The 15,696-nt window shown below is 41.7% G+C and overlaps 1 protein-coding gene across 2 annotated transcripts in view; it reads right to left on the reverse strand.

Moving 5' to 3' along the window:
- Nucleotides 1-15,696, reverse strand: part of OTUD7A (OTU deubiquitinase 7A) — a gene marked incomplete at both ends in the record, with an annotated part of 175,931 nt that overhangs the window by 88,139 nt on the left and 72,096 nt on the right. For both annotated transcript variants that reach the window (XM_082649197.1, XM_082649198.1), the window contains one exon: nucleotides 15,413-15,595. In XM_082649197.1, coding sequence (XP_082505323.1) covers nucleotides 15,413-15,595 — 183 coding nt within the window. The remainder of the gene's footprint in view (nucleotides 1-15,412; nucleotides 15,596-15,696) is intronic.

A 15,696-nucleotide genomic window follows, 5' to 3' on the forward strand; every position in this document is an offset into this window, starting at 1 on the left:
CTCTGCATGAGCACTCGACACATCCCACACGTGTGCACACGACACACGCGCACACATGCTCACACACGTGGATGTACACATGACACACATCCCACATGTGACCATATACACATGACACCCCCACCCGTGTGCACACATACACGTGCACACACGACACGCACATGTAAACACACATGACACACTCATGCGGCACACATACACATGTACACACACACACACCACACACAGAGGCACACCCATGGACACCCATACACCCATTACCCGCTGCACCAGCCCTGCCACCCTCCCAGTGTTCTCTGCAGGCCTCCCTCATGCTGGGCTAACATCACCACAACCTGGCACATGGCACTTAGTCATGAAACCACTTAGAAGGAGGCTAAGGGTAAGTCCACCACACAAATACTCAGCATCCTTAAAGATAACCAGACTTGCTTCCTGGGTCTTAAGTTACATGGAATTCAGCTCAACAGAGCTGCCCTCCTCTGGAATGAAATGCTACACGGGAGACTGCCTTTGTTTTTATGCATTTATATATATATATATATATATATATATATATATATATATTTTTTTTTTTTTTTTGCGGTACACGGGCCTCTCACTGTTGTGGCCCTCTCCCGTTGCGGAGCACAGGCTCCGGACGCACAGGCTCAGAGGCCATGGCTCACGGGCCCAGCCGCTCTGCAGCATGTGGGATCTTCCCGGACCGGGGCATGAACCCATGCCCCCTGCATCAGCAGACGGACTCTCAACCACTGCACCACCAGGGAAGTCCACATTTATATTTTTAAAGTGAGAAGCAATCCACTCGGCTTCCTCCACTGAGGCTTGTATTTTAAGATAGGTCATCTTTATTAAAGTTACTCTGGGAGACAGGAGAAGATGGCGGAGGAGTAGGACGCGGAGATCACCTTCCTCCCCATAAATACATCAGAAATACGTCTACACGTGGAACTGCTCCTATAGAACACCCACTGGACGCTGGCAGAAGACCTCAGACCTCCCAAAAGGCAAGAAACTCCCCACGTACCTGGGTAGGGCAAAAGAAAAAAACAGAGACAAAAGAATAGGGACTGAACCTGCACCAGTGGGAGGGAGCTGTGAAGGAGGAAAGGTTGCCACACACTACGAAGCCCCTTCGTGGGCGGAGACTGCGGGTGGCAGAGGGGCGAAGCGTCAGAGTCATGGAGGAGAGCACAGCAACAGGGGTGCGGAGCGCAAAGCGGAAAGATTCCCGCACAGAGGATCGGTGCCGACCAGCACTCACCAGCCCGAGAGGCTTGTCTGCTCACCCACCGGGGCGGGTGGGGGCTGGGAACTAAGGCTCTGGCTTCGGAGGTCAGATCCCAGGGAGAACACTGGGGTTGGCTGCGTGAACACAGCCTGAAGGGGGCTAGTGCGCCACGGCTAGCCGGGAGGGAGTCCGGGAAAAGTCTGGAGCTGCCGAAGAGACAAGAGACTCTTTCTTCCCTCTTTGTTTCCTGTTGCGCGAGGAGAGGGGATTAAGAGCGCCGCTTAAAGGAGCTCCAGAGACGGGCACGAGCCGCGGCTATCAGCATGGACCCAGCATGAGACGCTAAGGCTGCTGCTGCTGCCACCTAGAAGCCTGTGTGCAAGCACAGGTCACTATCCACACCTCCCCTCCCGGGAGCCTGTGCAGCTCACCACTGCCAGGGTCCCGTGATCCAGGGACAACTTCCCCGGGAGAACGCACAGCGTGCCTCAGACTGGTGCAACGTCATGCTGGCCTCTGCTGCCACAGGCTCGCCCGGCTCTGTACCCCTCCCTCCCCATGGCCTGAGTGAGCCAGAGCCCCCGAATTAGCGGCTCCTTTAACCCCGTCCTGTCTGAGCGAAGAACAGATGCCCTCAGGCGACCTACATGCAGAGGCGGGGCCAAATCCAAAGCTGAACCCCAGGAGCTGTGTGAACAAAGAAGAGAAAAGGAAATTTCTCCCAGCAGCCTCAGAAGCAGCGGATTAAAGCTCCACAATCAACTTGATGTACCCTGCATCTGTGGAATACATGAATAGACAACGAATCATCCCAAATTGAGGAGGTGGACTTTGGGAGCAAGATTTATGATTTTTTCCCCTTTTCCTCTTTTTGTGAGTGTGTATGTGTATGCTTCTGTGTGAGATTTTGTCTGTATAGCTTTGCTTTCACCATTTGTCCTAGGGCTCTGTCCGTCCATTTTTTTTTTCCACTTAAAATTTTTTTTCTTAATAATTATTTTATATTTTAATAACTTATCTTACTTTATTTTATTCTTTCTTTTCTTTCTTTCTTTCTTTCTTTCTTTCTTTCTTTCTTTCTTTCTTTCCTTCTTTCTTTCTTTCTTTATTTTCTTTCATTCTTTCTTACTTTTTCTCCTTTTTATTCTGAGCCGTGTGGAGGACAGTCTCTTGGTGCTCCATCCAGGAGTCAGTGCTGTGCCTCTCGGGTCCAGCCAGGAGTCAGTGCTGTGCCTCTGAGGTGGGAGAGCCAACTTCAGGACACTGGTCCACAAGAGACCTCCCAGCTCCATGTAATATCAAACAGTGAAAATCTCCCTGAGATCTCCATGTCAACACCACCACCCAGCTTCACTCAACGACCAAAAGCTACAGTGCTGGACACCCTATGCCAAACAACTAGCAAGACAGGAACACAGCCCCATCCATTAGCAGAGAGGCTGCCTAAAATCATAATAAGGCCACAGACACCCCAAAACACAGCACCAGACGTGGACCTGCCCACCAGAAAGACAAGATCCAGCCTCATACACCAGAAAACAGGCACTAGGCCCCTCCACCAGGAAACCTACACACCCCAATGAACCAACCTTAGCCACTGAGGACAGACACCAAAAACAACGGGAACTACGAACGTGCAGCCTGCGAACAGGAGAACCCAAACACAGTAAGATAAGCAAAATGAAAAGACAGAAAAACACACAGCAGATTAAGGAGCAATGTAAAAACACACCAGACCTAACAAATGAAGAGGAAATAGGCAATCTACCTGAAAAAGAATTCAGAATAATGATAGTAAAGATGATACAAAATCTTGGAAATAGAATAGACAAAATGCAAGAAACATTTAACAAGGACCTAGAAGAACTAAAGAGGAAACAAGCAATGATGAACAACACAATAAATGAAACTAAAAGTACTCTAGAAGGGATCAATAGCACAATAACTGGGGCAGAAGAACGGATAAGTGACCTGGAAGATAAAATAGTGGAAATAACTACTGCAGAGCAGAATAAAGATATAAGAATGAAAAGAACTGAGGACAGTCTCAGAGACCTCTGGGACAACATTAAACGCACCAACATTCGAATTATAGGGATCCCAGAAGAAGAAGAGAAAAAGAAAGGGACTGAGAAAATATTTGAAGAGATTATAGTTGAAAAGTTCCCTAATATGGGAAAGGAAATTGTCATTCAAGTCCAGGAAGCACAGAGAGTCCCATAGAGGGTAAATCCAAGGAGAAATACGCCAAGACACATATTAATCAAACTGTCAAAAATTAAATAAAAAGAAAACATATTAAAAGCAGCAAGGGAAAAACAACAAATACACACAAGGGAATCCCATTAGGTTAACAGCTGATCTTTCAGCAGAAACTCTGCAAGCCAGAAGGGAGTAGCAGGTCATATTTAAAGTGATGAAGGAGAAAACCCTACAACCAAGATTACTCTGCCCAGCAAGGATCTCATTCAGATTTGATGGAGAAATTAAAACCTTTACAGACAAGCAAAAGCTGAGAGAGTTCAGCACCACCAAACCAGCTTTACAACAAATGCTAAAGGAACTTCTCTAGGCAAAAAAGACAAGAGAAGGAAAAGGCCTACAATAACAAACCCAAAACAATTAAGAAAATGCAAATAGGAACATACATATTGATGATTACCTTAAATGTAAATGGATTAAATGCTCCCACCAAAGGACACAGACTGGCTGAATGGATATAAAAACAAGACCCGTATATATGCTGTCTACAAGAGACCCACTTCAGACCTAGGGACACATACAGAATGAAAGTGAGGGGATGGAAAAAGATATTCTATGCAAATGGAAATCAGAAGAAAGCTGGAGTAGCAATTCTCATATCAGACAAAATAGACTTTAAAATAAAGACTATTACAAGAGACAAAGAAGGACCCTACATAATGATCAAGGGATCGATCCAGGAAGAAGATATAACAATTGTAAATATTTATGCACCCAACATAGGAGCACCTCAATACATAAGGCAAATGCTAAAAGCCATAAAAGGGGAAATTGACAGTAACACAATTATAGTAGGGGACTTTAACACCCCGCTTTCACCAATGGACAGATCATCCAAAATGACAATAAATAAGGAAACACAAGCTTTAAATGATACATTAAACAAGATGGACTTGATTGATATTTATAGGTCATTCCATCCAAAAACAACAGAATACACACTTTTCTCAGGTGCTCATGGAATATTCTCCAGGATAGATCATATCTTGGGTCACAAATCTAACCTTAGTAAATTTAAGAAAATTGAAATCGTACCAAGTATCTTTTCCGAACACAACACTATGAGACTAGATATCAATTACAGGAAGAGATCTGTAAAAAATACAAACACATGGAGGCTAATCAATACACTACTTAATAATGAAGTGATCATTGAAGAAATCAAAAAAGAAATCAAAAAATACCTAGAAACAAATGACAATGGAGACATGACGACCCAAAACCTATGGGATGCAGCAAAAGCAGTTCTAAGAGGGAAGTCTATAGCAATACAAACCTACCTTAAGAAACAGGAAACATCTCAAATAAACAACTTAACCTTGCACCTAAAGCAATTAGAGAAAGAAGAACAAAAAAACTCCAAAGTTAGCAGAAGGAAAGAAATCATAAAGATTAGATCAGAAATAAATGAAAAAGAAATGAAGGAAACGATAGCAAAGATCAATAAAACTAAAAGCTGGTTCTTTGAGAAGATAAACAAAATGGATACACCATTAGCCAGACTCATCAAGAGAAAAAGGGAGACGACTCAAATCAATACATCTAGAAATGAAAAAGGAGAAGTTGCAACTGACACTGCAGAAATACAAAGGATCATGAGAGATTACTACAAGCAACTATATGCCAATAAAATGGACAACCTGGAAGAAATGGACAAATTCTTAGAAATGCACAACCTGCGGAGACTGAATCAGGAAGAAACAGAAAATATGAACAGACCAGTCACAAGCACTGAAATTGAAACGGTGATTAAAAATCTTCCAGAAGACAAAAGCCCATGACCAGATGGCTTCACAGGCAAATTCTATCAAACACTTAGAGAAGCGCTAACACCAAACCTTCTCAAACTCTTCCAAAATATAGCAGAGGGAGGAACACTCCCAAACTCATTCTATGAGGCCACCATCACCCTGATATCAAAACCAGATTAAGATGTCACAAAGAAAGAAAACTACAGGCCAATATCACTGATGAACATAGATGCAAAAATCCTCAACAAAATACTAGCAAACAGAATCCAACAGCACATTAAAAGGATCATACACCATGATCAAGTGGGGTTTATTCCAGGAATGCAAGGATTCTTCAATATATGCAAATCAATCAAAGAGATACACCATATTAACAAATTGAAGGAGAAAAACCATATGATCATCTCAATAGATGCAGAGAAAGCTTTCAACAAAATTCAACACCAATTTATGATAAAAACCCTGCAGAAAGTAGGCATAGAGGGAACTTTCCTCAAGATAATAAAAGCCATATATGACAAACCCACAGCCAACATCGTCCTCAATGGTGAAAAACTGAAACCATTCCCACTAAGATCAGGAACAAGACAAGGTTGCCCACTCTCACCACTCTTATTCAACATAGTTTTGGAAGTTTTAGCCACAGCAATCAGAGAAGAAAAAGAAATAAAAGGAATCCAAATCGGAAAAGAAGTAAAGCTGTCACTGTTTGCAGATGATATGATACTATACACAGAGAATCCTAAAGATGCTACCAGAAAACTACCAGATCTAATCAATGAATTTGGTAAAGTAGCAGGATACAAAATTAATGCACAGAAATCTCTGGCATTCTTATCCACTAGTGATGAAAAATCTGAAAGTGAAATTAAGAAAACACTCCCATTTACCACTGCAACAAAAAGAATAAAATAGCAAGGAATAAACCTACCTAAGGAGACAAAAGACCTGTATGCAGAAAATTATAAGACACTGATGAAAGAAATTAAAGATGATACAAATAGATGGAGAGATATACCATGTTCTTGGATTGGAAGAATCAACATTGTGAAAATGACTCTACTACCCAAAGCAATCTACAGATTCAATGCAATCCCTATCAAACTACCACTGGCATTTTCCACAGAACTAGAACAAAAAATTTCACAATTTATATGGAAACACAAAAGATCCCGAATAGCCGAAGCAATCTTGAGAATTCAAAATGGAGCTGGAGGAATCAGGCTCCCTGACTTCAGACTATACTACAAAGCTACAGTAATCAAGAAAGTATTGTACTGGCACAAAAACAGAAATATAGATCAATGGAACAGGATAGAAAGCCCAGATATAAACCCACGCACATATGGTCACCTTATCTTTGATAAAGGAGGCAAGAATATACAGTGGAGAAAAGATAGGCTCTTCAATAAGTGGTCCTGGGAAAACTGGACAGGTACCTGTAAAAGAATGAAATTAGAACACTCCCTAACACCATACACAAAAATAAGCTCAAAATGGATTAAAGACCTAAATGTAAAGCCAGACACTATCAAAGTCTTAGAGGAAAACATAGGCAGAACACTCTATGACATAAATCACAGCAAGATCCCTTTTGACCCCCTCCTAGAGAAATGGAAATAAAAACAAAAATAAACAAATGGGACCTAATGAAACTTCAAAGCTTTTACACAGCAAAGGAAACCATAAACAAGACCAAAAGACAACCCTCAGAATGGGAGAAAATATTTGCAAGTGAAGCAACTGACAAAGGATTAATCTCCAAAATTTACAAGCAGCTCATGCAGCTCAATAACAAAAAAACAAACAACCCAATCCAAAAATGGGCAGAAGACTTAAATAGACATTTCTCCAAAGAAAATATACAGATTGCCAACAAACACATGAAAGAATGCTGAACATCATTAATCATTAGAGAAATGCAAATCAAAACTATAATGAGATATCATCTCACACTGGTCAGAATGGCCATCATCAAAAAATCTAGAAACAATAAATGCTGGAGAGGGTGTGGAGAAAAGGGAACCCTCTTGCACTGCTGGTGGGAATGTAAATTGATACAGCCACAATGGAGAACAGTACGGAGGTTCCTTAAAAAACTATAAATAGAAGTACCATACGACCCAGCAATCCCAGTACTGGGTATATACCCTGAGAAAACCATAATTCAAAAAGAGTCATGTACCAAAATGTTCACTGCAGCTCTATTTACAATAGCCAGGACATGGAAGTAACCTAAGTGTCCATCAACAGATGAATGGATAAAGAAGATGTGGCACATATATACAATGGAATATTACTCAGCCACGAAAAGAAACAAAATTGAGTTATTTGTAGTAAGGTAGATGGACCTAGAGTCTGTCATACAGAGTGAAGGAAGTCAGAAAGAGAAAAACAAATACCGTATGCTAACACATATATATGGAATCTAAGAAGAAAAAAAAAGGTCATGAAGAACCTAGGGGTAAGATGGGAATAAAGACACAGACCTACTAGAGAATGGACTTGTGGATATGGGGAGGGGGAAGGGTATGGTGTGACAAAGCGAGAGAGAGGCATGGACATATATACACTACCAAACGTAAGGTAGATAGCTAGTGGGAAGCAGCTGCATAGCACAGGGAGATCAGCTCGGTGCTTTGTGACCGCCTGGAGTGGTGGGATAGGGAATGTGGGAGGGAGGGAGATGCAAGAGGGAAGAGATATGGGAACATATGTATATGTATAACTGATTCACTTTGTTATAAAGCAGAAACTAACACACCATTGTAAAGCCATTATACTCCAATAAAGAGGTTAAAAAAATTACTCTGATAAACACATCCCACATGAAGATTCCCAGGACACAAATATTAAGCCATTACATGCTTCTCTGCCTGGATTTTCTGTTGTCATGGCAATCTCAAAAAATGATGGTCTTATTCTTCACAGTACATCTCAGAGACAGTGTCTGTCTATCAAACGGATAGTTTTGATTCACCTTCAATTTCATTCTGAGATGAATTCAAGGTGTTTAAGTATGTTGTATTTTGAAGAAGGACGAGAAGAAACAGCAGACCAAAGAGGCCATGTGGTAGAGGATCCGCAGAGCACGTGGGCCAGCCGCTTGTCCTGTGCCTGGTCCAGTTCCCCCAGCGCGGGATCAGAGGAGATCCCCTGCCCCTCTCCCCCTCACAAGCCTTGCTGAGGTCACATCTCTTGCCTTCTGGAATCTGGGAAAGTAGGAACTGCCCCATCCTTCGGGACCCGATGGGTTGCTCAAACACCTGAGGTGACGTGAACCCGCACTTCTCCCAACAGAGGGAATGTGCTGGGCGGGGTCATCCATACGCCTTCTTGGCTTATCAATCAGCACCTATTGCCAATTGATGAGGACCTTGGAAACGTTGTGACTCACAGTGTAATATGATGCTATTAAGCCGTTCCAAATATTAAATATTTGGAGTCTTCACATGAAGACTTCACATGAAGGGAAAAATCTTTTTGAACTAAAAGTAAATTATGTTAAAGATCATATAACAAGAGACATACACTCCTAATTCTAACTCCTCCCAACTACCACGTCCATGAATGCATATATGTAATCACACACACACAGACACACACACAGACACACTCACAAACTGATTCTTTAAACATGAACGCAGCAATCCTTCCTTTGGAAGTATAAATAAAATAAATAAAACAGGAATTACCATGTTCAAAGTTATGCCCCAGAGAAATACAGAGAGCTTTTAAAACAATAGTGAGGGAATTAGAGAATTTCCCATCCCTTGACAAAGCCAACTCAAACATCTATGATTTCGTGTAGCAGAGGGAACTATACTCAGTATCCTGTGATGAACGATAATGGAAAAGAATATAAAAAAGATGTATACATATGTGTAGCTGAATCACTCTGCTGTATAGCAGAAATTAACACATTATAAATCAACTATACTTCAATTAAAAAAATAAATTAAAAAAACCCCAAACAAAGAATCAAACAAAAAAAAACACCATCTATGATTTAGGCCAGGGGATGTGTCTTAACTCTGTTTTCTTATTTTCTGTATTCTTGAGGCTCTGGCATCCAGGGCCTCCGTGAATGGGGAGAGGATTTCCCTACAGAAGTAGCCAGTTCTTAGAGATACCAAAGGACTCACGCAGGAGCACATCTTTCCTATGCAAACCAACCAACTCAGAGCCCATACTCTGGATCACCTTCTTTATCTGGTTCTTACACCAGCAAGCCATGTTCCTGCCCTAATTACCCCAGGCCCAGGTGCCAGACAACGAGAGATGGCCCCTATGCCCCAGAGAGCTGCAGAAATTACTCAAACTGGCCAGTCCTAAGTCTGTTTACCCTGCCTTATCTTTCCCACAGAAACACAATACAGGCTCCTGCCCTTGTTTTCCTCTGTCCCCTTGGCCTCCTGATCAACCCTGGTGCTTCCCCGTGTGTCCCTTCAGGGTGTGCCATGCCTCCTGTTTCTAGGGAACTGTGAGTATAAGAATCTCTTCCCCTAAGATAGCCATGTCCATGTCTGTGTGTCTCACTATACCTGAGTAAAACAAATCCTGGGTATATTTTAAAGCAGGTAGACAAAACTTTTCTAAAAGGGACAGATATAAATATTTTAGGCTTTATGGGCCATACAAGTCGCAGTCACAACTACTCAACTCTGTCTTTGTAGTATTAAAGCAGCCATAGACAGTGAATAAATAATAAATAAATAAAGCAGACATAGACAGCAAATAAATAAATAAAGTTTTATGGGTTCCATTAAAACTTTATTAAAAAAAACAGGCAGTGGCCAGATTTGGTTCATGAGTCATTGTTGCTGATTTAGAATTTAGAATATGGAGGACTGTATTTTCCATTTTAGGGCACTGTGATTTCAGGAAGAATTCAATTAAAGGATATATAGATCTAATGCAGAAATTACAATTTCTATTTTATTAAAAATACATATGTTTGTTCACAAGGCTCAGTTAATGAAATTATCTTATGATAGACTTCTCCTTTTTTTCCCCTTAAATAATATCTGATAAAAATCAGATAGCAGCAGGTATCAGTATAAGGCCCTGATTCTGGAATCTGTGTGAAAACAGAGAGAAGGATCCTTCTAGACCCTTTCCTGGGAGGGTGAGATAATGGTTTAGATTGTTTGCCACTCGAAAAGGGCAGGAACTGCCAAGTTGTCAGCTCTCTGGATTTCCACTGCATGAGAGATGTCAGGAGGCGGTCCTGTGTGGTTCTGAAGGAACACACAGTCACAGAAGGCCTGGGGGAAAGACTGAACCAAATGGTTAGAAGAGGTGGTTCCACCAGAGTCAGAGCTAAGGGCAGAATGAAGGAGAACTTAAGAACAATACAACAAGATCGACAAGTCAGTGACCGCACCTCAGCACCCTCTTCCTAACCCACCCAGGAAGCCCACAGGAGCAGAACAGTGGGAATGGGCTGGGTTCCATGGGTGGGGGCTGAGGGCAGGTGTTCTGGCTGTGCCTTTCCTCTCCCCAGCTAGCCCTTGGTGGCTCACTGCCTGAACCATCACCACCACAGCGTGGGCCAGCCCCACCTTGGCCAAAGCCAGCTGGAAGAGCGTCAGGGCAATGCTCATGCTCAGCTGGGACGGAGCTCCAACCACGATGGGAACAGGTGGGCTGGCCAGGCCTGGAGCCTTCCCTCTTCTCTCCTACACCCCCTGTGAGCTGACAGTTAGAATAGAAGGTGGTAGCCCCTGCAAATGAGCAATTTCTAGAACAGATGAGCTGAGAGGTTCCCTAAGGAATAAAGCCAACTGTGGGGAAGAGAGCCAGTGGAGAACATTTTGAGCCCATATTAAAGCATTCAGAACTCGCCAACTTGAGTGTGCTTCCCCCCATGCTCTCATTCACAGGAAGGCAAACCAGAGCCCATGCCTTTGTCCCTTTCCCCTGATACCATGAGCTAAGATGGCTGGTAACTGCAAGGTGCTGTGTGTTCACAGGGAAAACTCAGGAAACATCTGAGCAGTGCAAACACAGTTACAGAAAGTCCACAAAGTACCCGGGGCTGGAATGCACAGGAGGACATGATTTTAAAGTAAGCCTAGTAGATGGGACTTCCCTGGCAGTCCAATGGTTAAGACTTCACCTTCCAATGCAGGGGGTGCAGGTTCAAGCCCTGGTCAGGGAGCTAAGATCTCACATGCCTTGTGGCCAAAAAACCAAAACATAAGACAGAAGCAATATTGTAACAAATTCAATAAAGACTTTTTAAAAAAATAAAGTAAGCCTAGTAAATATGTTCAAAGAGGGAGAATATGAGAATGTGAAATAGTAATAATAATGAGAAAGGCTAATTTGGAATGAAATAATGTGAATGCTGATTAACAGAATGGATTCATGTGAAGAATAAATTAGGATGTTAGAAGAGCAAGTAAAGGAAATCTCTTAGAAGATGTGAAATTAAGATGCAAGAAGACAATGGAGGAATGGAATGGTTTTAAAGGAAAATAATTTGGACCCAGAATTCTTATTCCACTAAACAAAAATTTAAGTATGTCATGTAAACTCTTCTAGGTACTGACAGCGTTAGGAGACTGATCATGCAAAAATTCTTTTAGAAAATAGTCTTTGAAAAAGTATTCTTTCAGCAAAAGATAAATGTGAGTAAATAAAGAAGTTGATTGTGGTCTAAGCAAGCAACAGAAAGAACCTAAATATGTTTGAGGGCACATGGAGGCAGGAGGGAGAAGATAAAAACAAAGACACATGTCTTTTTCAGGGTAAAATATAGTTGTTGATAAGTTTTAAAAATTAATAGGGAGAAAACCTAAATATAGGTTTTAATAGAACAGGGTTAAGTATAACATAAGGAGAATGTATAACTTTCAAACCAGTTGAAAAATTTAATTAGCCAGAAAAGATAGAAAAGGAGAAAGATGCATACAAAAAGCATGGTGAATAAAACACACAACATAAAGCAGCACAGATACGACAATAATAAAAATAAAGTAAGTGGATTAAATTCACTGCTTAAAAGACAGACTCGTATTGGATAATAAAATAATACCTGATGATAAATTACTTCCAAGAATCACATTTGATATAAAAGGATGAGGAAAGGTTGAAATAACGGCTGAAAAAATGTTATTCCAAATATGAACCAACAGAAAGGCAGAGTAGAGGCTTAACATCAACTAAAACAGATTTAAAGATAAAAACAGGGACTTCCCTGGTGGTCCAGTGGTATGGAATCCGCCTTCCAATGCAGGGGACACGGGTTCAATCCTTGGTTGGGGAACAAAGATCCCACATGCCGTGGGGCAACTAAGCCCGCGCACCACAACTACTGAGCTCATGAGCCTCAATGAGAGCCCGCATGCCTCAAACTACAGAGCCCACGTGCTCTGGAGTCTGCATGCCACAACTAGAGAAGAGAAAACCCCCATGCCACAACTAGAGAGAAGCCTGCTTGCCACAACGAAGAGCCTGCACGTTGCAATGAAAGATCCCGCATGCCTCAGTGAAGATCCAGCATGCTGCAACTAAGACTCAATGCAGCCAAAAATTAAAAAAAAAAAAAAGATAAAAACAATTATGTGGGACAAAGAGACACTCTATATATTGGTAACAAAGCATATTAGAGCCAGATGACCTAACAATTATGGATACATATGCACCTACCAATACAGCCCCAAAGCGTAGTGGAAGGGATGAAGCTAAGAGAAGAAACAGGTCATGAGTATTAAACTTTCTAACTCAAGTGTGGCTTTTCTAGACAACAGAGTAAGCACAGAAGAATAATCCAGGATAGAGATTCCAATGTAGTTTGAATAAGAAGGCTGAGCTAAAAGAAACAGACAACATTGACTCACAACAGTTTGGGAGGGTTGACCTAATGCAATAGGAGAAGTGGAATTCATTGTGTAAATATTAAGAGGAATATTAAATTATTTCAGATCCTATGATTATATATTTAGAAAACCCAAGATATTCTCTGAGAACAAACAATTAGTATTAATAAGAGAACTTATGTAATGACTGGATAAAAGATAAATATACAAAAAGTAAGTTGCTTTTCTCTGTGCCTAAACTCTTAACAGAATGTGAATAAATGCAGAGGTATATGCAATGTTCTTGAATGGAAAAACAATATTACAATATGCTAATTATTCCTAAAATAAAATAAAAATCCAATCCAATTCCAATCAGAATTCCAATTTTAAGGTTACTATGGCAGAATAAATATCCAAAAATAGTGAAAAAGTTTTGGAAAAGAACAGCAGTAAAGGAACTTGCCTTTGCAGAAAGTAATACTATATGAAACTACAAGAGTCAAGTGTAACAGGCTGGGTGGGCACACAAACAGACAGAGTCCAGAAACAGAGCCAAATACATTTTGGGGAAGTTAATGTACAGCAAAGTTGGCATTTTAGTTCAGTGGGAAAGGAATGCTTTATTCAATAAATGTGCTAGAATACCTCATTCTCAATCCAGAGAAGCAAAACTAGATCCTTAGCTATTATTCGTAAAAATTTCAAATTGATTATAAGACCTAAGAACAAAATTTAAAAACAAATATGGGAACATATGCTAGTAACTTGGCACTCCAGGAGAACTTTTAAAGTGAAAAAGGACACTCATTAGCCATGAATGTATAGTAATGTAAACATTCTGTAAGGCAGAATACCCTGTGAAGAGTCATAAGGCAAAAAATGCAGTGGGATGTATATATAGACATGAGTATACATATATATGTACACAAAATGTTTTTAGTCTTCATTATAAAGAATGCTACAAATTGATAAGAAAAATGCAAACAAATCAATGGAGAAATGGGCAAAGTATGTGAACAAGCATGTCACAGAGGGGGAAATCCAACTTGGCTAACAAGCAAATGACAAGATGAAAGTTAAAATACACTATTTTTTGCCCTTCGGAGTAGAAAAACAATGTAAAACCATCATGAGAACACCCAGTCCTGGAAGAATGAAGGGAAACACCCAGTTTCACACATGGTGAACAGAAATGTGTTTGGGAACGAAGTCTTGAAGTTATCAAATAAAAAAACACATATGTTGGCACAGCAAATCCACCTTGGAAATGCCAACCTATAGAAATAACAGCACTAGTACATACAAATTACAGGTATAAACTTTATTTTAGCAGTGCCTATAGTGTCAAAAACCACCACCAACAACAAAATCCAAGAAAAAACAGAATCACGATGAGCAGGCATGGTTTAAAAATGATCATATGCTGTGGAATAAAATATTTAGAGAGAATGTTTGTGATTTATTTTTCAATGAAACAAGCACTCTGCCAAGTGCATTATGTGCATTCGACTCTGATGCGTTTGCACTTTGAACAAGCAAAGTAAGAAGGAGCAGAGAAGACAGAACAAGCTGGGGCCACTGGTCAGTCTCCCTGAGGTTTGGGAGGTGTGGAGAAGAAAACTCTTATGTTTCTTTTATAGATCTTCGCACTGTTTCCTTTGTTACAATGAGCTTTTCTCATTTCTGTAATTAAGACATAGAAAACGAAGCACATCGGATGATGAACGTCAATCTCGAACAGGTTTGGAGGCTTCTATGCTACTTGAGAAATAATTGCAGGGGGCTTCCCTGGTGGTGCAGTGGTTGAGAATCTGCCTGCTAATGCAGGGGACATGGGTTCGAGCCCTGGTCTGGGAAGATCCCACATGCCACGGAGCAACTGGGCCCGTGAGCCACAACTACTGAGCCTGCGCGTCTGGAGCCTGTGCTCCGCACCAAGAGAGGCCGCGATACTGAGAGGCCCGCGCGCCGCGATGAAGAGTGGCCCCCGCTTGCCACAACTAGAGAAAGCCCTCGCACAGAAACGGAGACCCAACACAGCCAAAAATAAAAATAAATAAATAAATAAATAAGAAGACCCCAAGATCACTATTAAAAAAAAAAAAAAGAAAAGAAATAATTGCAGGGAGCAGAGATGTTGGATCTGGAAAAACCAGGACTCCAGGAGGAATGTGGGGTCCCAGAAAAGTGGACACACTCTCCAATTTTTCTGAGGCGGGAACGGAAGCTGTAAAGGAGTATGAGGTGTGGTGCCCAGAGAGCGCCATCTGCCTGCAGCTGGGAGGCGATGACCTCGCCCTTCTGTGTACCCCCACCCCAGCCCCCTCGCAAGCCAGGGCGGGTCCCTCAGCTGGTACCTTGGGCGATGTCGTCCTGCCTGGGCGGGCAGGGACGTTCGGCCGTGTGCGCAGGTGGGGGGTGCTCTCGCTCGGGCTGCTTGGGGCACCTGCCCTCGTTGAACACAGGCGGCAGGTTGGCTGTGTGCACCTGTCGGAGCTGCTCATAGTCACTCAGAGCGGCCGTCAGGTCCCAGTTTTTGCCTGGAGACGAGAAATGACAAGACATTACAATACTGATGCATGAACAATGGTCACATTTTAGGAAAGAATCACGCAAAGAAGGGTCTCTGTTAGCACGTGTT

This window comes from Grampus griseus (genome assembly GCF_964374135.1).
Source record: "Grampus griseus genome assembly, chromosome: 2".
Taxonomy (NCBI): Eukaryota; Metazoa; Chordata; class Mammalia; order Artiodactyla; family Delphinidae; genus Grampus; species Grampus griseus.